This window comes from Ciona robusta, chromosome 3 (assembly GCF_009617815.1).
Source record: "Ciona robusta chromosome 3, ASM961781v2".
In the NCBI taxonomy this organism is placed as follows: Eukaryota; Metazoa; Chordata; class Ascidiacea; order Phlebobranchia; family Cionidae; genus Ciona; species Ciona robusta.
This window is the reverse complement of record NC_143237.1, coordinates 1,667,158-1,693,180: the sequence shown is the minus strand read 5'-3', so window position 1 is coordinate 1,693,180 and position 26,023 is coordinate 1,667,158. Positions and strand designations below refer to the sequence as shown.

General features: G+C 34.5%; 3 protein-coding genes across 5 annotated transcripts; 2 read left to right on the top strand and 1 right to left on the bottom strand.

The window, feature by feature from the left end:
• The first annotated feature begins 22 nt into the window (after positions 1–22).
• Positions 23–7,308, top strand: LOC149737543 (E-selectin-like). The gene is made up of 16 exons (XM_089873778.1): positions 23–153; positions 211–296; positions 516–729; positions 1,013–1,097; positions 1,440–1,543; positions 1,707–1,892; positions 2,183–2,365; positions 2,848–3,030; positions 3,339–3,518; positions 3,872–4,051; positions 4,309–4,512; positions 4,824–4,980; positions 5,616–5,719; positions 6,050–6,210; positions 6,481–6,647; positions 7,078–7,308. Exons 1-16 carry the CDS (start codon positions 48–50, stop codon positions 7,109–7,111), a joined length of 2,334 nt encoding a protein of 777 aa, XP_089729904.1. The 5' UTR covers positions 23–47; the 3' UTR covers positions 7,112–7,308.
• A 1,726-nt stretch (positions 7,309–9,034) lies between these two features.
• On the top strand, positions 9,035–19,284 carry LOC149737542 (E3 ubiquitin-protein ligase MID1-like). 3 transcript variants are annotated; one of them, XM_089873783.1, is made up of 12 exons: positions 9,035–10,075; positions 12,715–12,843; positions 13,169–13,267; positions 13,550–13,707; positions 14,078–14,196; positions 14,593–14,643; positions 14,703–14,862; positions 15,048–15,187; positions 15,635–15,809; positions 16,265–16,403; positions 16,851–16,947; positions 17,266–19,284. In XM_089873783.1, the coding sequence occupies exons 1-12, from the start codon at positions 9,725–9,727 to the stop codon at positions 17,427–17,429; spliced, it is 1,782 nt and encodes a 593-aa protein (XP_089729909.1). In that variant the 5' UTR covers positions 9,035–9,724; the 3' UTR covers positions 17,430–19,284. The 3 variants fall into 3 exon arrangements, with proteins under 3 accessions (XP_089729909.1, XP_089729908.1, XP_089729910.1); XM_089873782.1 differs by having other exon boundaries at positions 14,078–14,199; positions 14,596–14,643; XM_089873784.1 differs by lacking the exon at positions 14,593–14,643 and having other exon boundaries at positions 14,078–14,199.
• LOC149737541 (pro-cathepsin H-like) lies at positions 18,523–25,812 on the bottom strand. Its single transcript, XM_089873791.1, has 12 exons — positions 25,563–25,812; positions 25,127–25,246; positions 24,598–24,692; positions 24,232–24,316; positions 23,434–23,577; positions 22,675–22,847; positions 22,220–22,368; positions 21,834–21,915; positions 21,412–21,480; positions 20,850–20,956; positions 20,257–20,385; positions 18,523–19,587 (listed from the first exon to the last, which is right to left on the bottom strand). The coding sequence occupies exons 1-12, from the start codon at positions 25,651–25,653 to the stop codon at positions 19,515–19,517; spliced, it is 1,317 nt and encodes a 438-aa protein (XP_089729917.1). The 5' UTR covers positions 25,654–25,812; the 3' UTR covers positions 18,523–19,514.
• Between the last annotated feature and the right edge of the window lie 211 nt (positions 25,813–26,023).

Genomic DNA, 26,023 nt, shown 5'->3' with positions numbered 1-26,023 from the left:
CCTGCAGCAAGATACGCATTACTTGTTCCTATATAAAGGCTTTGGTCATGAAGAAAAATTATCAGTCTTTGTTTTCGTTCACTACAATTAGAACAATGAGATTCTCACTTGCAATCGTTTCTGTGCTGCTGCTCGGTTGTTACAGCGCTCAAGGTAAGAGCTAGCGTATCTTTTCTAGGTCGGTGTGTACGTTAACTTGTATTCATATAGGTTTAAGATGTTTCACCTGCAACGGAGCTTCGTCAAACGAGGAATGCAACTTGAAAGGGCGTATTGTACAATGCCAGTCCAATGAGGTAATGAATTACCCAAAATATTTTTACTCAAGTACATTGTACCCGTAAAGCAGGCTTTTCAAAGACCGTAGATTTTTTTAGATTTTTGTTTCGTTGTTTTAATTAATTTAATCTTCGCTGCAGTATTGGAAGAAAAAATAACATTTTGTCAAGTTGTGTTATCGAATTAATATGTTTCAACAGTTCGTTTCGTGTTTACAACCTTGCATATTTTATCAGGGAAGCTGTCAGAATGAAGTTCGTTTATCCGAGGGCCGATATTACTCGATCACGAAACGATGCAAACAAACCGCTGCTTGTACCAACAATCAAGAACAAAACCAGAAACCAGCGTGGATACCAACACAGTGCAACCCAGCCTTTACCAACAACAGTGTGTGTCGATGCTGCTGCACTGAAAATGAATGCAACGCCAGAGCGATGCCTTGTGATAGTAAGTACCTATAGCCAGTATTAGAAACGGAAGGTTTTTGACCGTAAAAGAAACTTTTTAACCAACCGATTTTCCTCTTTTCCCTTGAGGGCAAAAATATTCGTAAAAAGAACCTTGGCAAAGCACTGTACCAATCAACTCGCAGGAATTAAACTCTAACCGAAAGATAACAGGGCGATTTGATTAGTTGTAAACGGTGGTGGCTGCGTATACCAGTCTGTATTTTAGGTATAGGCATACCGTTAGTAATTCCCGTTGCTTAATATGTTCGTTATTTATACAGAGGATCCCAAATGCCCTGCTGCTGTTCAACCACGAAACGGGAAGGTCACGTGTGACAACATGAACTTCGGCAACAGCACCTGCACGTAAGTAACAAACCAGCATTAACAAATAAGTTTTTATTTATATTAGGGTGGGGTAAGATAGGACATGGTTTCATTTTTATTTTCGTCCCATTTTATAACAAACAAGGAATATTTCCACAATTAAATACCCATATCCTCACGACTTTAAAATGGCATGTTTGTTAAACCAAATCAGGTAAATAGGATTTAAGAGTTAACGGTATCCTATTTTACCCCGCAGTAGGGCTGGAAGTCGTGAAGATCTACGGTTATATAATTATGTTGTTTTCATCGAATGGGACAATAAATGAAAATAAAATTTAGACCATCTTACCCCAACCAATATCTTTTTTTTTACTCCAGGTATCAATGCGACCAAGGTTACAACCTCGTTGGTGACAAAGAAGTTAAATGTGTTGAAGATGGTTTCGGTCTTCGTTGGGAATCTGAGACGCCAAAATGTGAACGTATGTATGATATTTGACGTTATTATTAATTATACAACTTGACTTTAACTATTCTACTTTTTAACATGATATTTTTTGTGATATTTTACGCGTTTAAATATAGAACCTTTATATATAAAATATACTACGGATGTTTTTTTTATTATAATATTTAACTATACAGGTCCAACATGTGGAATAAGCATACCACGTAGCCCTCCAAACGGCAAAGTATCTTGCAGCAATTCCAACAAACTGGGATCAGTATGTGCCTTCACATGCGACCTGGGATTCGAGATCGTTGGAAATTTTAGAACAATCTGTAACAGCAACCAAAAATGGTCAAACAGTGTCCCACTTTGCAATCGAAGTACGTATTTTTAATACAAATAAATAGCTACATGTTCTGTATGGTGGGGTAAGATGGTTTATGTTTTAATTCTTTCTTTATTGTTACATTTTGTAGTAAACGAAGGATATTTACTTAATTTTATAACTATGTCCCTACGACTCTAAAATAGCGTTATTAATTATTATCTATTAAGACATGAGTAAAAATATAAGATAATATGTGTTAACGATATCCATCTTACCCCACAGTACTATATCTATAGAAACTAACACCTATATATTCTGTATATTAAACATTCTTACCAACAGTAACCTGTGACTCTGCATCGACGATTTTCCTCACGAATGGCGAAGTAAGCTGCACGGATTTCAACTTCTATACATCTCAATGTAGCTACAAATGTAATCAAGGCTTCCGACTTATCGGGTCTTCAACCTCCACTTGCGAACCGGACGGTAGCTGGACAAGTGCCAAGCCACAATGCCAACAAAGTAAGTGTATCTTCCTGTATTATGTACATATGTTTAATAGTACTATAGTAGGGTGGGGAAGATGGGACCCCTTTTCATTCAATTTTCTCGTCCCATTCGGTAATAGATAAAAGATCGTTGTTAATTGTTTAAAACACGATACTTGCATATTATGTGTTAAAGTGTCCCATCTTTCCCCACTCTACTTAACGAATAATTCTTTATGGGTGAGGTCCGTGAGGACCTGGGATTTAGGCCAGACTTGGGTCCATTACCCCCTTAATGAATAATACACTAAGTACCGTTAACACATGAAATTCCTGATTTTTCAACAATCAACAACGCTCTTTTTACGTCTATGTCAATATAACTCTGTAAATATTCTTTATAAAATGGAACGTTAACGGAGAATGAAAACATGAATTATCATACTTTAACCTAATATTCATCTATCTCTATCCCAATAAGATTTAATTATAAAACCACAAAACAACTTACTCTAGTTGCCTGCGACGTTCAAAAGACAGCTCTGATTTCCAACGGACAAACCATATGTAGCGACAACAACGAATACGCATCAGTATGCACATACACTTGCCAACGTGGATATTACAGGACTGGTATCGAGTCCATCACCTGCCAGGAAGATGGTCTATGGAGCGATATTGAGGCACAATGTCTACCGAGTAAGGACTTTAAAACTGTTGGTTTGTCTGAAATATTACTTAGTTTTATAGCATGAACGTACAGTACTGTGGGGTAAGATAGATACGGTTAGCACGTAATATCCAATATCCTAATCGTGTTTTTTAAAGTTGATTCTTAGAGCCTTGAGGATACGGTCATATAATTGAATAAATATTCTGTATTCTTCCGAATAAGCGATAAAAAGAATGGAAAATGAACCAACCTATTTTACATGGACCATCTACCCCAACCTAATGTACACAAACCATCTTACCCCAACCTATAATATAATTACTTTCATTTTTAGTCACCTGTGATGAAAACGCTCCTGAAATTACCAACGGAAACGTGGTTTGCAGCAACAACAACTTCTATGAGTCAGCTTGCTTGTTTGCATGCGATGAAGGGTTCAAGATGCTTAACCCAGGAAACATGATCTGCCAGGATAACTTCGAATGGTCGAAGACGTCGCCTGTCTGTGAACAAAGTAAGTTAAAAACACCTTCTTTATGCCATAGGACTCTAAAATATAATATTTATCTTTCCGTGGCGGGGCAACGAGAGTCGTCATAAAACTGGTTGACTGTTTCATACACCTCTGCCCTCTTATGAGTTAGTATGTATGTAACTTTGTGGATGATCATGTGGGGGTGAGGAGTTTTCATTTTTTAACTTATGACTGAGAAGCTTTCGTTATGTGTCTTGCCGAAGGACACATACGCACACAACGGTATAGCAGTGTCAAGATGTGGGCTATATAGAGTCAGGCGCAATTACCACTACCATGGCCCAAGATTTAAATAGACTTCTTATATTTAATTGCTACTTTTTAAATTTTAGTCGTTTGCTCGCCCCCACACGATTCTCTGGATAATGGTTTCGTGGAATGCACCAACAACGAAGTATACGGATCAGTCTGCACCTACTTTTGTAACCCCGGCTTCGAACTGGTTGGCATCCCTACAGCCTCATGCGGGGAAGATGGTTTCTGGTCCAACCCGCCCCCATCATGCCAACAACGTAAGCTTATGCAACTATGTCGAACCATTAGCAGTATAATTGCAAAGCCGATTAAAAATCTGTGTTAGCATGGGCAGTAAGCAATAACATTTTAATAATTCGATTCTACGTGGACAAGCTTCTGTAGCGTGACATGCCATGGACCTGAGATTTGGGCCAGAGTTAAGTCTGTATAGGCAGTCACAACATAGTGCATTATATGCATTAGGTATGAATAATTGGGTTTACTTTTTATTTTAATCTTTTCAACTTAACAGTTACCTGTTCGACCAACCAAAGCCCTCCTATCAACGGCCAAGTCAACTGTTCGTTCGGAAACCTCGCGTTCTCTGATTGTTTGTATTCATGTGGAGATGGAAGCGAACGTTGGGAGTTGCATGGTAGCAATTCAACAAGCTGCAAGTTCGACACCGTCACCCAATCTTTTGAATGGACAGCAACCGAAGCACCATGCTGCGCAAGTTCGTAATGTTTATAGTTTCCTAAAGTAAAACGATTGTATTTTAATATGCAATCAAAAGGATTTATATTGTTAAATATAAAGCACGGTGGGGTAAGATGGATACGGTCAGCACAATCTATCCTATATTTCCTGATCGTGTTGTAAAAAATTGAAAATGCTACTTTAGAGTCATGAGGGCACGGTTATAGAATTCCTTAAAATATTCTTTGTTTACTACCAAATGAGGCGAGAAAAGAAACTTAAAACACCATGGACCGTTTTACCCCAACGTACTCATTACATACTTAACCATACCTTCTTGTACAATAGGAAAATGCCCCCCTTATGCACAAGTCGATCTTTTCTTGGTCCTCGACTCGAGCAGCTCAGTGGGAAAAGAAAACTGGAACAAAACTGTTCATTTTATGAAAGATATTATCGATAACTTTGTTATTTCTCCAAACGATATGTTGGTTGCCGCTGTCAGGTACTTATTTATATATTAATGAGGGAATGAATGAATGAATGAATGAATGAATGAATGAATGAATGAATGAATGAATGAATGAATGAATGAATGAATGGTCGAGGCAACGACAGTGGTCATACGTAACACGCATGTTCGTACGGTAACCTAGTGCGTATTCATTTGATTGTTTTTTTCAATGTATGACTGACCATTTAGACAACCAATATTGAATCACTTGGTTAACGTTGTCGTTAAGTGTCTTGGTAAGCACACATAAGCCCACAATGGTAACAGCGGCGAGCGTTGAAACTGTAATCTCTAGGTTAGAAGTAGGTGCGCTAACCACTTTGTCATACATCCTTAAAAAGGAGAAGTCTATATTAATCATTCCTAAGTAAAATGTCATATACGGTTTCATAATCTCATGAGCCCGTATTATTATCACCCTGTTGCACAAGCAACAATGTATATATGTCAAGTATGCAGATCTAATCATTGTATGGATGCATCTATCGATTGATATTACGGCCTTTCAATATTTTATCTTTGATTGAATAAATTTAACTTATTTGATGACAGTCGTTATAACACGTATGTTCTGTTCCGTACACTTCGTGCTTACTACCAGTTACCACTTTATTTATGTGCTTTAGATACAACAAATTCATTGATACGGACAGTGAAATTATGATCGGGCAATACACGGACCTCGAATCAACAACTAACGCCATCGTAAACATGCCTTACGATGGATCGGGTAAGATTTTTTTTCATATATTTAGTGCTGTGGGGTAAGATGGATACCGTTAGCACAAAATATCCCATATTTTCGAATCGTGTTTTAACAATAAACAACGCTCTTTTACAGTCGTGAGGTTACGATTCTGTAATTATTTAAATATAGCCCCTGTTTCTTATCAAATATAAAGGTTAAAGATGATGAAAACATAGACAACCTTACCCAATCTACATTGTTACATTTCAACAACGTATTACCTGTTTGAAAAGTTATAACATATTCCATGGTCCTTTATACTCCTACTGGTACATATGTACATGAGATTAATTGATATGTTTGCTTCTGTAGGAACACTCACTGGAAACGCTCTATATTACGTCCTTCGTAACATGCTCACTGCACCTGGCAACCGTCCCGATGTACAAGACCTTGTTCTTGTGGTAACAGATGGGATATCCAAAGATGACGTAGCTACACCTGCTACCATGCTAAGGGCTACTGGAACAAATGTAAGATGTTATATATCAATTACAAAACTAGTGATGTTGATTTTAAATGAATAAAAAGACTGTTTATCCTCGCATTGTATAAGAGAACGACAGTCGTTATAACAAGGATGTTCTGTTCCATACACCTTATGCTTACTTTCGAGTTACCACATTTGTAGGCTTTATAGAGTATCGTGGGGGAAGGTGGGACAAAACACGATCAGGATATTTGGATCTTATGTGCTAAAGGTGTCCCATCTTCCCCCATCCAACTATATACCTTGTTATCAGGTGGTTGCTCTTGGAATTGTAAACCAGAAGGGCAGTTTAAAGAAGGAAGATATCATTGACATTGCCAACGATCCAGAAAAGACGGTTCTCCTGGATACTGGCTTCGAAGGCCTTTCCACGGATCTGGTTGACGTCATTTTAAAGCAAGTCTGCGGAAACCCTTGCGAGTAAGGCTTCTAATTTTTGTGAAATATACATATACAAGACTTGTAATATATGTTAAATATACATTACCTGTTCAAGTTTCAGTCCCCAAGGATTTTTGCTAAATGCATAAGCATATATAGTCGGTTGAGGTAAGACTCATAGTTTAAGGGCGTTCATTTGTTAAAAACAAAAGTAGGGTATATGGGATACTATGTGCTATAACGGTTTCCATTTTACCCCACACTATATTGTATTATAGTGTATATCAGATAAGACTTTAAACATAAATAAAAGTGACGTAAATTGTTTCCCAATGCAAAACATGCAGGTGTCAAAGTTGTTGTTTTAATAATTAATGTAATGGGTGAATAAATTATTAAACCGTCCCATTCTTTCTATAAGTTCAAGCTATTTTTGGAAGTTTTAATTAGTGCGACTTCCTCTTTACAGGCGTCAGAATCAATACTCTGGTATTGCATTCTAAAGTGGAGCATCGTCGCAATTCAAAACGTGCCAAATTTCTATCATCATTGTACATATATACAACACGTCGTGTAAAATGAATTTAATAACTCATTTTTTTTTGCTGTAACCCCGATTTTACCTATCTAAACTCTGTTAACGAACGTCGTGATAAAAAAAGTTGTTTTGGTGATTATAATAAAGGTGAAAACAAACATACTTGCCCGTTAGGTGGCGTTGTACACCACAATTTATCGTTAAAGGTTCAGTGTGTGAAACTACGACATAGTATTTTAGATACGATAATTGCACGAACAGAGATAAACAATTTCAGGATATACTAGAAAGTATATTACGTTTGTTGAGGTAGAGAACGAAGACCAGTTTACTTAATGAAGTTTCCTATTGATCCCTATACAGTTAGTCGCTTGTGCAAGCAGTGTGTATATATGCGGTCAATACGGTTTAAAATTGGAAAACTCTGTATTGATTACTTGCGTCATGGGCTAATTGCTTGGCTGTCATTATAGCGGAGCAAGCGAAACTCGCGTTCGTTTTAAGTTCTAGAAAACGTAAAACACGAAGCTTCTAGGCAGACTTTTCTATAATTCGCAGACAGCAGTACAAGTTGGTCGATAGTAATCTTATTAGAGTCAAAGAACAACGCAGGACTAAAGACTTATAATTACCAGTATGTATTGAGAAGCAGGTATTAGGACTCTGAAAGCGTGTTGTTAAATCACACTATATTATACATATATACTTTCAAGACTATAATTGTGATAAAGTACCAGCATGTGTGTAATAGCACAGATTGATTGTGTCCACGCACCATAACCCGGATTGCCTAAAATTAAAACCTTCTTATCGACGAGTGCGCATATTATTGTACATGCATCATATTTCGCTATTTTGTATTGATTTTCGACGCAGCAAAACCAATGCAGTTCTTTGGTGGATGGTGAAGTATTTATAGGTCTTTATCAAAGTCCTGTTAGAGTGGACGCCATATGTCGGTATGTTTGCTTGGTGTTTTTGGTAGATCTCTAGCATAAGTAGATATGAACTTATTTGTAAAGTAGTCAGGTGCTGTTATTGTGAGGCAGGTGAAGTTAAATGGAGCGTTGTATACACAAGGTTAAATAGCATAACATGAGCGTTAGCACAGCCGCATTGTGCATATTTGCCAATGCATCGTTGAAAAGTGCTGCATCGGCGAACAATGTACGTCAGCGTGTTTAGCAAAACGAAATCCCAGCGAAGCCGATACGATAAAGTTATAAATAGACAGGCGCAATACATGACTTAACATTGTGTACACAAGTGAAGAGTTATGCGCAGTCAATTCTGTCTCTTTGATCTCTTCGAAACTGTTATATCCTTTCTTCGCCGTAACGAATTCGCAACAAAATCACGTACGTTATTTCTATACGTTTTGTCAGTTTGTTAAAGTAAAAACAACAAATCACTTGCTCAAAGTTTGCTGATTTCCTATGATTTACCTGTTATTGTAAAAAACAATCGACCGTGACATGACACAAACGTCAAGAGATCATGTTAACTTAAATAAATCGATTAAATGTGAACCTGCAACCTTTTGAACTATAATAAGGAAAATAAACTTTGTTTTTCTTTGCTCCAGGAAAATAACGACAGGTTTTACTTGAGCTGGAAAATAGTATCAAACTTTTGGTCGAGTGTTGAAGCGATGTTACGTATATTTAAAGTTCGTAATTTAATTAGTTGGCCCACGGCCTACTAGAGATATCTAGAGAGGCCGCTTCAGTACGCTGTAGTAGTGTAGTAAAATGTTTTAATTCTATCGTCGCATTTTTGTAGGTCTGACACGCTGGCTTGGTTTGACACTTTTACTCGTGTACTTTTACTCCTTACCCGTTTTTAGGGAACGTTGTTTTGCTACGAACCTTCTTTTCGTTTTCTTTCGTTTTAATTAATTTGGTGTTCGCTAACTACTGCATTGAAAAAGATGAAAAAAATCCATGTTATGTTGAAAACAAAGCATTTAGCTTTTTGGTAGTGGTATATAAACTTGAACCACGTGTGTGTATATATATAAATGCGTGTGTGTGTGATTAAATGTGGCAGTGCGAGAATGAAAGTAGCTTTGTCAATCGTAGTGTGTGGGCTTTATAGAACTTTGTGACGCTCGAAATGTTTATTTGTTTTTCGACAATTGTATATTTCAACAAAACGTGGCTTTTTGCGGCGGTAAGTCACATTGCTTTGTTTGTAACTAAGCGTCTCCAAGCCGATACGTCATAATACAACTGCTAATGGATTGGTCGCTTTGTTCTATAAAAGATATGACATTTACCGAAAAAGACGTATTATTCGTGCGGGTGTTATTTTAGTTGTGCTTCACTGCGATGAAATGGGGCAATCTGCAAATGGCCGCTTACCATCTGTTCTATATCGCATACATAAAAGCAACGGCAGCCTGAAAACAATACGATTAGGGTTCCTAAGATTTCTCAACAACCAAGCAGAAATTTATATAATATTTTAAACAATATATGCTCCTATATATATAATGCTTTTATTTGTTTTCCTACTCTAGGTTATTAAGATAGCCTGCCAACTTTATGTCCCCTCTCAGAACATGAAACTCTGAAACATGGAAAACACGATATCTTCTCGTGTCTCCATAGTAAGCGACGAACCAGAGGAATTATCAAAAACTCTGGACTCGGATTCGGCGACAAGATCACTATGCTCGAGCCCGTACTCGCAAAAGTTGTTAACCCTATCCCCGCGGACGTCGAAAGGCAACTATAAGTTTAATTTGTCGCCAGACTTTCGGATTGCGAGTTCGGGTGAGACTGGGCTTGGCGCAACAATATGTTCTGGAGAGTCAAGCTCTTCATCAAACGATTCAGGCTACCTAACAACACCTATAGAGATGCATACACAGTTCGACTTCCATAGCAAACCTTCAATGGAAACGGAATCGAACGCCGATGACATTGTAAGTGAATGAATGAATGCAACTTATTTATTCTCGCATGGCGAAGCAATTAACGACAGTCGTAATAACACATGTGTTTTGTTTCACACACGTATTAATATAAGTGATAGGAGGTTTTTATTATATTATATATAGAGAGAAATTGGGACACTTAAGCACATATCTTCCCGTATTTAGTTTTATTAGTATAAATCGGAGTTGGCGCGCGCTTTATACAGCTTTGAGGTTCCTGTAGAATAATCATGTAACATTTCAACATTTGTATATGTTTATTATCAAGTGAGTGGCCATAAAAAGATTTTTAAAATGTCCCAAATTACCCCGTCTCACTTCACCCTAACCTACTATAAGATTCGTCCGACAGTTCTAGCAATCCTGCAGCTATTACAACACAAGACTTAATATTGCATTCGTATGATCAATATTCATATCATGCATGCGCTTGCATCCGTATTAATAATTAATCCAGGATATATATGTTTGTCTATACCTTACGGCTTACACAATGAGTTCTACAATTTAATATCGGGTATTACAATTTGTAACAAAAAATATCAATTGATATGTCGATCGACCCCACTTCAATGAAGCTTTATACTTAAAAACTTAATTACAAAAAAATCCAATCGAAAAACAGATACCCCAATGAATTTCGATTTAGTATTCTTCAATAACGGAATAAAAATTCTTCATCGCATGATTGAGCATTTCGTTTGTTTGAAATTATACATCATAATATTAAGTAATTGCTTGTCAACTTTCGTAGCGATGTAGTACAGCAGAATACGCAATATGATCTTAAAAGTTTATTTTAGTTAAACAATGAGTTTATTATACAATCATCACATTATAAACTCATTTGTTTTTCTGGTTTATAAAACTTAATTTCGGTGTTGCTGATAGACGAAACGTTGGCATAAAAATAACGTTTTTATGCCTGAGCCAACACGTCTATTAGATTACGCCTGGTTGCAGAAGTAACTAAATATCGAGTGTGTTTTGCTACTTAGGCTACGTTTTGTTACTACGGCAAAATGTATAAATAATCCTTTAGCGGCTCATTTGGTAATAGTGTATTTTGTTTGTCTGCCAGTTTTTGATATTGTAGGGAAGGGAAATATGGGACATCTTTTCAATCCATTTTCTCGTTCCATTTGGTAGTAAGCAAAACGGACTTAAAGAATTATTAAACTGTATCCTCACGACTCCCATATCCTACCACTGTTGGTAATTGTTTAAAACACGATCAGGATGTACTAAAGGCGTCGCGTCTTTCCCCATCCTACTATATATTCGTAGAAACCATACGACCACCATTGAGCGGCAAAACCAACAAGACCACAGGTTATTTGCATGGATGCCGTTTCAACATTGATTATAAACTGCTATCGATCGCTTCGATCGCAGCGCGGGTTAATTTGCACTCGTTCATGAAGTATGGTTATATATGCGCCGCAACGTTTCGTTTATAGTACTGTGGGGTAAGATAGGTAATGTTTGTACCTAACACCCCAAGTGTTTTCAACAATTAACAACGCTAAGGATACGGTTATTAATTCTGTATTTTTTGTGTTTACGACCAAATAGGACGATAAAACTGAATGAAAACATGGACCATCTTACCCCAACCTATTGATTTTATAAGTTTGCTTTTACTACAAACTGCTGACTGTTGTAGCAGTAGTCAGACAAATAATACCTTAATTATCTTAAATTGGAAAAAAGCCATTGCTGTCATATTTACTGCCGCTTATAATTTACTCGTTTGCGTCAATAAAAGTCAAGCCCGATACCAATAAAGTCGATTATCCCACGTCGCTCCCTGTAAGGCGCATTCAAACAGGATGATCAACAGAGTTGGCATTAATAATGCAGCGCCTACCTTGTTACCATGGCTACAGTGACGTCATTAGAGTACATGTATGGCGCCGTTTCTATTGCAGCCAGGATCGTTTATATTCGTAATGGTATCTTACGACTCACCGCAATGTTATCTTTAAACCACTAAACCACCAGACGTAAACTTGATCTTGATTTGTTCTCTAAATAAATTTTTATCATGATATCTCAACATAGCTCTGTTTTTGACGTTACTGTTACAGTTATTTTTGAACATATTTGACAAAACTAACTTATCCAACTACCACAACAACCAATAAAAAAAACAAAGTAAAATTTAAAAAAAAGTGAAATTTTTTTATCAAACTAAGCTTCATTTTTTAGTTTGACTAGTTTTAACCATAGATATTCTAATATGTTAATTAGGTAGGAATAAAACATCCCCCTTTGGTTCAAAATCCCATTTTGATTTACTACTGAGATGATAGAACTTTTGTACTTTTTTACATAAACTGAATTATCTCTTCAAATACAGTAGGGAAAATCAAATGAAACCACGAAAAGAAAAGAATTCAAAGCAAAATAACAGTCATTAAAAACACGCTAGGGGTAAAAGTACTGCAGTAGAAGTTTTGAATAAAAGCGACTGCTAATCCCATAAAACCCAAATATTCACCATATAGGGGCCTAATACAACTTACACTCACCCCTATGTATGATCTTATTTCCATATTCAGCTCCATATTTGATCTTCACATTTATTCCAACTTATTTTGTAAATATGAATTTCTTTTATTCAGGATTTTTTCTTACAAGTCGTCGGAGTTTTTCGAGATTACATCGCTGATCAAATCTGTATTTTGGAAACTCGGTTTAAAGAGAATAAACAAAATCTGGATGTGCTGCAAGGCCAGCTGAAAGCTAACGAAGTATTTATCGTTTAATAATAACAGTATATTAAAATGCACAAGCCATAATGCTTTATATTGTTAAACATTTTACTAATAATGGCACTGCTTATGTTGTCAAGTCAGTTTATAACTTGAGTGGGTCGGTGTATAACTTGATTCAAAGTTACATAAATGTGATATCTCATAAGCGAGCACGAGGAGTATGAAACAGAACACCCATGTTGTAACAACTATCGTTTCCCATTCACATATCTATAAATAAGTTACATTTTAAATACTTTATTATTTCATATAAAACTGTATTTTATTCAACAGGCTATAATATATATTGTTTTTTAAACAGAATGTAGCATCTCAACAGGAAACTCAACTGGTTCGAGATTTCTCCAATTTAATTTCACTTTTGCATCAGAAACAGTCAGAACTTCAAAGGTTGCTTAAGGTATGAACAATTTACTCCAACTTAATTAGAATCCATTTTTAACCTGGGTTAATATGAAATATTGAAACATTCCATTCTGCATGGATGAGGTCTCACAACATAGCGCTATGACACCTGAAACTTATGCATAGGTTGGCATGTTACCAACACCAAAGGTACTACAACCCATTTTTTTGGCTAGGGTTTAGAGTAAAAAAAACAATAAAGATAAAATAATAACCTTAGACAATTTAGTGTTAATATAAAATACTTAAACTTTTACTCAACTTTATTTTGTCGCAGAGACAAAGTGTTGAGGTTGGCGAGAAAATCCGAGGACAATCGGACATTTGTCGAGGAAACATTAAGATGGTTTCCGGGATTTTGAACTTTGCCAAGCGACTCCGGAATGAGTCTGGGGAGAGCATGAGGGAAAATGCTGTTCGGGAGTTTAAACAACGGTAAATGATAATGTTGCAATGACATATTTACGAGGACGAACTCATTATTAATGTTGTCTTTTTATATATGATCATGGTATATAAGATAGACCATGTTTTTTTTCGCCTTTACTGCCCAAATTAGTAGTGAACAAAGAATATTTACAGAACCATATAACTTTATTCTCAAGACTTTAATAGTGGTTTATTAATTGTAAAAACACAATTAAAAATATAAGATATTATTGGGTAATATCCATCTTACTCCAGAGTAGTATACATTTATCATTATAACAATCATTATATCTTTTCTTCCATAGTATGTTAGTTAAAGTAGAATCTCACCAAGTTAATTAATCAATATCCCATAACTAACTTAATATCGATGCAGTTTGCTATCGGCGAATGATCTTCCAACAGCCGATCTCAACATTGCAGCTGATTCATCATCTCGTATTAATCTGGAAGCAATATCTAAACTCATACAAAACATTCAATTTCAATCAGTTCGGGGTAAATTGGTTGTTCTGTACAAAATATATTTACTTACAGTAAGACACTTAATAGCAATTGCTTTAACTCTTTATAAGTTTCTTTATAAGTTTATAGATTGTTTAATTTGTAATTGTCTGTCATAGATTAAAATAATGAAAAAATGCAAAGGCTAATCACAATACGTATGTACACAAGGTGTATAAAACGAAACGCGCATGTAATAGAGTATGTTGTAGGATAAAGAAGTTACATTTATTCAGGTTATAAAAATACAATCCAAAAGGTTTCCAAAGCAATATTTTCATACAAATTCAAATTCAGGATGTTTTATGTTCCTTTCCAACTATAACTAAACAAGAATTTTATAATAAAATATCAAACCACATAAATAAGTTAATTGTTTAATTCTACAAGGTAAAGAATTGAAAGTGGAGAGAAACGGTACAACCACCAACGATAAATGTAAGATCAAAGTACAGCCCCAAAAGAATATATTTAAAGATTTATTTTACCTGTTATAGGTAACAAATGTAAGATGATCCCTCCTGCAATACTGGCTGCTCAATCTGATGATGACATCACAAAAACTTCATTAACCGTTCGGTGGACATGCTGTGCTAACTGTGAAAGTGAATATGGGTTGAAGTGGTCGTATAAATTAAAAGATAAGACAATTGAAAAGTAAGCTTGTACATTTTGTTACCTGAAATATGTCACCAAAGATAATTGTATTAAACAGAAGTTTTATTTATGTCTTCGTTAAGATAAAATTCCTTTATTTCTTTACTGAATTTAAGATGGATTTAATTAAAACAAAAAAAGGAAATTAACAACAATTGTTATATTGAACATAATTTTATTTGCAGAAGTAAAGAAAATGTGACTGCTACAAGTTATGTAATACATGAGTTGCCATCAAATGTAGAAGTCACAGTAAACGTTCGTCATTCAAATGATGAAACAAACACAAGTTGGAGCCCTTGTGCAATATTTAAAACCAAACAATGTAAGAACAATTTCTTTTTAATTACATTTTGATTTGTTTTAGTTAAATACTTAATTTGAGTTAGTCTATAATGTATTGTGAGTTTAGCAGCCACAATTTTATTTACCACTTTAAGGTAATTACTTCTTTTGTTGTATTAATTGTTCTGGTCTTCATTACTGTTTTCGAAGATTAGTTAAATTTGTGATATATTGTAAACTAAAATCAAACCGTTTTAACGTGAGTTTTAAGCCAGTAACATTTTTTTTGCAGAGGCTAAAGTATACCTTTTTAGCCTAAGTAAGTTTTATTCTATTTTAGGAAGAATTTGCTTCTATAATTAAAAAATCCAGGGGTTGCTGCAACCACTGCAAATTGTCAACATAACCCTGCATCATACAAACTGTTTTACAAATCATATTCATATTTTAAACAAAGCAGAGCATAATTAAAATATATTTTCTACAGCACCAGCAAACTTCAGTTTCGATGTGAACACCGCTCATGTGAAACTAAAATTGTCACCTGATGCAAAGAGTGTTTTCTACCCGGGGGATGATTACAACAACGCAAGTCCCAAGTCTCCATCGCGTTTTACTTTCGCTCTCAATGTTTTGGGAAATATTTCATTTTATTCTGGAAGGTAATGTGCTATTTTAACAATTTTTGTTATTCCACTTATAGTTATTTATATTCGATACTATTAGGCATATGTGTTCTCGGGATAGACACAAACTGGTTGTAGCACCCTGGGTTTCTGGGCAATATGTCAATTCTAGCCTAATTCTTAGCTTCCATGACATGACATGTTATAAGACCTCACCCACATAAAATGGAATAAGGTTTAATATTTCATATTTAAACCATTGTATTTTCTATGGTTATCTTTGGAAATTGGAGTGATTGTATAGTCTGGTGTAGAACTAAATACAAATAGTTATTTATACTCAATACTCAGCGGTTCGGGATAGCTACAACCCAGTGGTCACAAATGAGTGTCCGAGCCAACCATGCCCTAAACCTGAGATCTTATGGCTATTATTTGTACTTGGAGTTCATGTATAGTTTATTGTAGAATACTAACTGTTATTTACTTAGGCATTACTGGGAAGTCCAGGTGAACAGAGATGGTTGGGCAGTAGGTGTTGCATATAGAGGAGTGCCTCGTAATAGTTGGTTAGGAAGTAACAACTCATCATGGATCTTGCATTACAATCCTGCAAGATTTGAATATAAAGTAAATGCGCTGTTTCAATTCAATATATTCTTATGCAAAATACATAAACTTTTAGGCTTATTTTATTTTTTAAGCAAGAAAATATATTATTTTTATAAAAATTGGTTTTCATTTTATGCAACTGTTTAGTTGAGAAAAGTGAACATAGTGTATGACTGTAGGGCTTAGTGTTCGGGTTTTTAGAAAATCTGAATGCTTTTTTTAAACTTGTAGGCAATGTTGCTTTATTTAAAATGTTCCAAATTACTCCTTAATGCTTTGTGTTAATGTATATGATTTGAAACGAAAAGTATACGCATATTGGTAAAAGTGCTAATCCTACATTTACATGAAAATATCACACACAAAGTTACATACACTGTAGCTTGTAAGTGAGCACGAGGTGTAAAAAACAGAACAATTTTTTAAAAGTAGTAATTCTAATTTCTAACCAAACTTTTTTACAAGGTGCGGCATGCGGGTGAAGCTGTTGAAATAATACCAAAGTTGAGCAATTCACTTGCTTACTTGAAACGAGTTGGAATCTTTATTAATTATGAAGCAGGTCAGTATATTAACAACCATATTTTAAAAATCATTATAAGATCTTAAACTCAGTTGTCACTCAATGGGTTAACTGAATTGTTTGTCATAAACAAGTCATAAACAAAAAAACTCTTCAGAAAAACACCCAGAAAGTTACATTTGAAACTGGAGTGAGTAGATAGATAACTAATAAGCAGACACTAGGTGTATGAAACAGAACACTCTTGTTATATCGCTGATTTGTCCTGCATGTTAGAATAAACATGTTACATTTATTCATTCAATAGTGTAAGTAGTCAACAATGTACTGGCAGGTTTTATTAACAATTTACTTTAGGTCTCGTAAAGTTTGTTGATTGCGTAAACAAGGAGATCATGCATACGTACATGGTTGAGGCGTTTGAACAACCTTTATGTGCAGCAGCAAACCCCTTCTACCACGGTGGATGCCTCACCTTGCTTTCTGGTCTTGATATCCCAAACTTCATCACTGAAGTGTGATTACCTTGTTAAAAAAATTTATTTTTGCAGCTGTTGTAGGCTACATGTTGTCTTATATTTAATATATTTAAATATTCACTTCACTTAATGTTGCCATCATGTTATTTCATTCCAAATGTCTGTTTTCATTGATTTTTGTGTCTCATTCCCGTGATATCATAAATTGCTTGTTTTCAATGTTTATGCTAAAGATTTTAGACAACTTATCAAAGGTACACGATTGCTTTGCTTATTTTTTGTTTCTTTTCTCCCATCCAGTGTTATACTTTTCTTTTTGCATGGTGATGATCATTTTGTGGCTGCATAACTGTAATTGCAAGCAATAAAGATTGTACATATTGAGCTAAACATTGGTTCCAGGTCAGAATTAGGCAACAACTGATGTGAATAGGATGCCTGTCATTAACCCAGAGCTTTACGGGTTCAAGGCTCACCACTGCTACCATTATGAGCGTTTGGGTTCATGGTCAAGCCATTTAACAACCATTGCTTTAACCCCATGCTCCTTTATAGTAGGTCTAAATTCTCAGAAGTACACTAAAACAATTTCCAAAAATAACTTCCCTTTCAAAGTTATATACGTGTAACTCGTAAGCGCGCACAAGGTAAATGAGACAGAACACCCGGGTTATAACGAGAAGTTATTGTAAAAAATTGATTCCTTTTGAATCATATTTACTGACACTATGGCAGAGTGGTTAGAGCACTAGTCTTGTAACCGAAGGATGCCGGGTTGAAGGCCCTGTGATGCTACATGATGTGGATACATATGTTCTTGGTAAAAACACATGAAATATTTGCTGCAACCAAGTGGTTTAGATTGTCACCGTACATAAAATAATTAAAGATGTCTAAAAAATAAAGCAAACACAAATTTACCTATGCAGCAACAGCAGGCACGAGGTGCATGAAACAAAATAAAATAACAACTGGTGTTGCCTTGCCACGAAGATAAATAAGTTACATTCATTCGTTTAATCACTTCCTCACAAATCTAGCTTCTATCACACGGTGTATAAAAGTCTTGATATAACTGTTGCAATATCTATTAAAAATGAGTTCTTTAAATAAAGTTTAAAAATCAAATTAATGCTTGCAATGATTAGTAGATGTTTATTTTCAGATTTTTAAACAATAATGGATGATATTGATATAATAATATAAATAAGTTGTGGTGACCAAAGCTATCATAAGTCTGAAATGGATCTACTGGCATTTTTTTGTTTGTGGTCTTAGAAGATACAGACTCAAGACTTAATGCTGCTACAATTGTGAGAATATGTGTTGAACAATATATTTAACAGGATGACATCATACCCTGATGATGTCACACTGTACGGCACAAAAAAAATCTCGGCCCTTTACGAAAAAAGTCAAAAATCTCTTTCCGAAATATAATAGTAGCTTCGTGAATATTATTCTACACCCTGCAAACACTGTAACACACCAACAATAAATCAAGCTTCAAATACTACAGAACACATCAAACTTTGTGAAAAGTGCTGTAGGAGTTATAAAAAACAATAAAAATACTGCTTGCTTAAAAGCATCAGCAAATGTTGAGCATAAAATCATTAGTTTCAATATGCATGGTTGTTCAAAGTATTTTAAAAAACATTTGCTCTACAGGGAACAAAATATACTGGAATAAATTTGAACAAATTAAATCTCATTTATATAATCTCATAAATCAACCAAATAAACTGTGCTAAGAGTTATGGAATATATTGTACAGATAATATAATTATTGTTGGTCAACTCTGATGAAGTTTTACTGTATGGAAGACAAACTTTAGAATGTAATTAAAATTTTATATGGAATGAGCCAAACAAGACTATGTTATTTCTCCTGGTAGCAGAAGTAAGGTAATTATTATAGTTCTTAGATGGTGTGCAATACATGTATCCTGTTACTTCTGCTACCAGGTATAGTGTAAATCTTTCAACAGTCAACGTTGGAAATACACTATGAGCCAACGTTGGAAATACACTATGTTTTTATACCAAATAACCCATTGAGAAATTATTAATATTCTGCCTATTATAGAATTATTATAGTTATAAGATGATGTGAAATGTCCCATCTTACACGACCACAGGATACGAAGCACAATCAGCAAGACCACACATGTTAGAACCTCTTTCTATTTTGAAATATCTGCAATAATTTAAACAAATTAAAATACAGGATAATATAATATTATCTTTCAAGGCATGTGTAGTAGTTTGCATATTATAAAACAAATTAAACTTACATTATTCCAAAAATCAGTTAATTTAAAAATATGACTAGGATAAATGTATTGGCTTTAACAAAACCAACAATAAACAATTCAGTATATAAAGTTACCGAGAACCTGAGTAGTGTTAACTGTTCATCACAGTAACTAAAGTAATATAATCCTGTTACTATTGGTCACGTGTTTTTTACTGTTTAGCAAAATATTGTGTGCCATTGTTAAAATACAGTTACACTTACAGTATTAAATCCAGGGAACCTCATTATTGATTAATGTGGCAAATGTAATATACTTTGACTAAGTTGTTTCTATAGTCACCTAACAGCAGGGTAAAGGTTGTTGCAGGCTTAAAACTGGGTTGTAAATCATATGATATCAGTAACCCACCAAATAATGGTTGTTTCTATAGTCAGGTAACAGCAGGGTAAAAGCTGTTTTAGGCTTAAAGCTTGGTTCTAAAATATATGATGCAACTAATAACTTGACATGTCACGCACCCCTAGTGTTACTAATATATTATTTATACGATGCCTGGTAGCAGAAGTAACAGAATTCCCTAGTGTTACTTCTATAAATGAGAGACTTACCCATTAATACCCCACTGTGGTCCCCATGAGTTCTTCACCAGCCAATAATCCTGACCATTACTAGTGTAGCTGTAACCCACCGCCAACACTGCGTGGTTCACTTCACTTGCTTTATTGCCACAAAGTGTGCTGTAGAAATAAAGTTGCAACAAAATAAGTTTGTCCGGCTGATAATTTACAATTAAGTTTTAGTTGGATTGTTGTAATAAATTGCTTTGGGTGATTGTTTTTGTTTTTTTCTGGTGTGGCTGAGAATTTGGACAACCAATAAGAAATCACTAGTTTAGAACAATGAGCTACTTTAAGAGTCTTGCCTAAAGACGCATACGCCAACACCCACAATGGGAGCAACAACAAGCATCGAGTCTAGCACCTTTGAACATGATACAATTGCTTTAACCAAGGAGGTTATATAGCTATAGCACCAAGCTGGAAGCCAGGAACTATGCTTCTTTTTATGTTAAACCTATCTATTTTAAACGTATTAAAACTTTAAACCTAAAATTGGAAGTTCCGTAACTTTATTCATACAGAAAAAAGCCAACTGCAAAGTTGTTCATTTAGTAATTTTATTCAATTAAATAAAGAATCACCTTGAATAGACCCCACTTTTATAATGTACGAAATCCTTAGCAACATCGAATGCGATACTGACTGGGTTCAACAAACCAACAGCTTCTTTAATCCCATCCTCATTTCCCTTGAGAAGAAAAACAATAAAAAATAGCAACATACCAAGAAAGAATCTTTATTTTTTTATTTAACAGATTTTATGCTTTTTATGAAAGACCTATGTGTTCCGTTCAGTATATTCATCAAAGTTTAATAACTCCTTTGTTGTAATGTTTACTGACTAATACAGTGCGGCAAATTCTAGGTGGAGTCAATTAATTTAGTAATTCTTTGATTCTAAGGTCACAACCTCACAAGCCTTAAATTAGTATGGTGTACCACTGTTTTTGTACTGTGATTTCATTTTATTAAAATAAGTATAGGGCTAATGGGTCAATTCTGGCCTAAATATTGAGCCCCGTGTCATGCTTCACTGTAGGACCTTACTTAAGTAGAGTAAAAAATATATAATTGTAATTTGTAACAAAATTAAATTATCTTAAAAAATGTTGGTTAGGTATGTAGACACTACTGTATAAATACCTTGGTAATATTGACAATCTGTTTTACAAACGCTGATGCCTTGCTTGCAACAAAGTGACATTTACCATCCTGTCAATATAAAACAGCTGCCGTTGTAAATCCGTATTTCTTTATCACAAGGAGTTTATGTAAGCATATTCACTACCAAATGCGTTACATTAGAGTGCTTACATATTACAGTCATATGTGAAATCTAAGATTTTTTGGGTTTTTTTTTGTTTTTTTTAATTTAGCATTGCAATTTGGCACTCTAAAATTGGTTTACCAGGTTTAGTTGTCTACTGTCTATAAAAACTAGAGTCAAATTAGATCAAGTATTAATCAAACAGGTTCTTTATGTTTGACAACTACAGATTAATGAGTGTAACTGCATTTAAAAAGGTCCCCCCAGATTCACTACAAATGTAAAAAATGACACTTACCACACCCTGGTATGGATAATCAGCTTCTGTCATCAAACCTTTGTTATAATGGATGTATTCAAATGCTTGGCTCGGTAAACCTCTGTTTGTAAGGAAGATAGAAATGTTGGGTAAATTATTTGAAATCGCACAATTTATTTGTTAGGTTTAATCTTGTGTGGCCTTTATTTAATACATAAAAAGGATTATTAAATAACAATATAACAGTGTAAGAATTTCAATATTTTTTCAACGGCTTATCTGGTATAAAAAACATAACTTATTTCCGACATTTGTCGCCATCCGGCAAAGAATATACACTAGGTTTTTCATACCCGATAAGCCATTAAAATATTATTTACATTATGCCTGGTGGAAGAAGTAACATAATAATTTCAAATGCTTACCCATTACATCCATGATCATTAAACGCTTGCGCACAATCAACAAGTTGTTGTTCCGACAAACTAACGAGTGGGTTACCTTCCTTGTGGATCGCTGTGGCCGATTCTAAACATCCAGTGGTGGAGAAGGTCCAACAACTCCCACACGAGCCCTGGAGGTGGAAAGAATTTAACATGAAGGAACTTATTTGTCCTCGCGTGATGAGGAAGTGACAGTTGTTATTACACAAGTTTCAGTTTCATACACCTCGTGCCCGCTCAGTGTTTACCATATGTCACTTTTCTGGATGGGTATTTTCATTTTTTGGCCCTTTTGGCTGCAAACCATGAGGGGACACAGGGTTGAAGCAACTGACCTGTTTTACCCAAGGACTTTTTTTTATAATTTTGTGTTTTGTTTCCAACCAAAATTTAGAGAATACAACAAACGCAATATTAACAAAATTAACACAAGATACCTGATTCTTGACTGCAGTTACAAAGTTTCCTTTCTCTACCCAGTTAATCTGTGCTGGTGGTTCAAACCCAAGACTAACATGGTTTCCTTTGGTAGCACTACAGTTCTGTGGCATCATCAAGCGTATGGAGGCAAACTCTTCAAAAGTTCGGTCGGAAAATTCATTCAAACCCACTGGAAAGGAGGGAAAGGGTCACGAATATTTTGAAAATATATATAAATGTATTTATTACAAAAAGGGGCACTGCCATAAAGCACTTTACACTTTGGCACTGCGGTGAAGCACTTTACATTTGTTTTGTAAATTGATCTTTCTGGTAAGTGTTTTCCTATCAAAGTTTTTGACGCACTATGCACTAGTGTAGTAAATACTAGAACTTTGTGCTGTTAATTGCCATTCACTGTGACAATGCCAGAAGACATATTTTAGAAACTATTTATTTAAAATTTTAAGAGTACTGAAAATAGGTAGAATACAAGCAGATTAAGTTATTTAATGTAAAGAAAAGAGATATTTATTTAAACAAAGAAAAGTCCACAATTCCAAATGGTAACAAAACATAACCAATTCATCAATAACTTGATGTTTGTTTCCTTCGTAGCCACCATGAACACACAACATTGTAATCAGGAAGTTACACAATAAGTGCCAAAACATGAACAATATGTCAAACCAATTGCCAACATTCTATATTTAGAAATGCCGCACAAAAGCGAAAGCTGCTTTATCTGGTAATTAAATTTTGTTTGTTTAACTTACTTTCCCAAGTTCTATCCACTCTGTTGTTAAACTCTTTGATTGTCTTAAGCGATTTACTAAAGATTTGGAATCGTTTTTCTGCTTCTTCTTGGTTTATATATTGCTTGCCGTGTTCTATTTGCCAACCCTTGAATAAATTACGCTCTAAAAAAACAGAAAATTGAAAATTTATGAAATTACAAAAAGTCACATTGAACTCAACCAATGTTTATGAAGAAATTTACTTTAACCACAGAATACAAAACTACAATGGGACTATTTTATTCTGTATCTCAACAGATTCAAAATATTAATGTTGTTTACCGCAGTATGTTGCAATGAAACAGATGAAAGCAACATTATACCACATTACACAATACATGGAATGGGACATTAAGATAATAAAATATTTTTATTGCCACATATATGTACAGTAGGGTGGGAAAAGATGGGACACCTTTAGCACATAATATCAAATATATCCTGATCGTGTTTTAAACAATTAACAACGGTCTATTGGAGTCGTGGGGATACGGTTTTATAATTCTTTGAATGTTCATTGTTTACTACTAAATGGGTCGAGAAAATCATGTTAAAAGGTGTCTCATCTTCCCCCACACCACTGTATGTTATAACTTTTTGCAACAATATCAATCAAATATTTATTGCATTATGTTATAAATGTTGCCACTATTTTATCATACAGACTACATTCACAGTAAACAACACTCAAATGAAGTTAATTCTGTGGTGCAAATTTAAGGAATTGGATTTCTAAATTTAACTTAGCATTTCCACAATTTTAAAATAACATCTTACCTTCCACTTCTACATCATTATTGATCATCTCCGTCGGTGCATTGCAACCGTTAGTTGAACAGCAGGCCATAGAGCAGTTCGCGATCTAATAACAAGAAAAGTACATGTACATAACTAATTTATTTAGTGTTTATATAAATATATTACAAATAAATATCTATATACTTTAACATTATGTTTATATAGCTGAAACATTATATAGTGCTAAAATTATTTATTTATTTGAGGTTGTTTCCTTTTTGAAAATGATAATTGATATAAGTCAAATGATCCAATACCACATGTACAGTAATATTGGGAGTAGTAAAATAATAGTAATAAATAACAAAGGGCCTAATAATAAACAATCTCATACAAACCAGCTACCTGTATTGGTGCAATTTCTTTTTGCATAAGTGCACAGAAGGCTTTTGGATCCGCACATAGTCTATTATCAGCGCAGGTAAAAGTGGTTTGGTGAACTAAAAGGATAATAAAATTTTTAGATATTATCACTGAACACTCTAAACACAGAAAACTTGAATTGTTGACATTATGCAATTAAAATTATCATTAAAATCAAGGTCTTAGACATACATAAGTTATATATATATATACATACAAAAGAGTTTTTCACTGATTCAGTTGATTTTTTGCTTCTTATCTTATGTAACTGCCATTTCCTAAGAATGTTTTTTTACTATACATCCTACCAATGCCGTAAAATTAATGCAAATTACATAAATAATTTATTTGGAAAAGATAGATAGGCTAGCTTATTCATTTTTATTGGTTTAAACCTGTTATCCAGATTGTTCTAAATTAATTAAAAATCTTAAATAAAGCCTAATAGGTTAGGTATCTAAAGTTAATTAACAAAGTAAGTTATTACTAATTAACAGAGTAAAGTTTTTACTGTGTGGTTGCATAGATGTGATGGTGAACTGAACCGTTGCACATCGATTTTGAAGGTCCAAGCATTTCTCCAACGACCTGTGGGCACCGTAACACTGTAATCCAGATTCTTTGGAGAAATCTAAACATAAATAAAGTTTTTTATTGGGTTTCATTCACCCAGATGAAGAGGAACTGAAAGAGACCTCAGACGTCTTCAAATATAACATATATATATATATTATATGTGTTAAAGATAGAAAATCTAACAAGAAATCAACACAACTTTACTTGTATTTAATAAAAATGAAGTAGAAACTAGAATCTGGCAATTTATGACTGCATATGACAGTTTAAACATATAAATAACGTTTTTTAAATTAAACTTTATTTTTTCAATTTTATATAATATAGGCTATATATTAATCAATAAATGTAAGATGCAAAACCACATTTACCCTGCACGGATGAAAGAACATCTCTGGTGGAAAAGCTTGTTACGCAAAGTGTGCAGCAAGCAAACACGAGAACAGAGTATATTTTCATCATAATTGTTTTTGCACAAAACAGAAAAACTTTTGCACAGTGTCTAAACTAAAAGATTATACTTTTGAATTACTAATAAACGTGGATAGCTATAGCCTTGGCATTTAGAACGCAAGAAAATGGTAGCTAACTTTAGTCTAGAGCAAAGTAATCACAAATGGCTAATGACTGTCTTGTGACTGTTAGTATTCGTGCAACCGCCTGCACGTCTTAACTCGTTTGTATGTGTGGTAGATACATCCAGCAACATGCGCAAGCCTACAGCTACAGATTTCCGGGATAACACATCTTTCATGCATATTTTTTCGACCACAAACATTGTACTGTTTGTTTGCGGTCTCGACACAATTTCCTACCACAAACATTGGAGTAT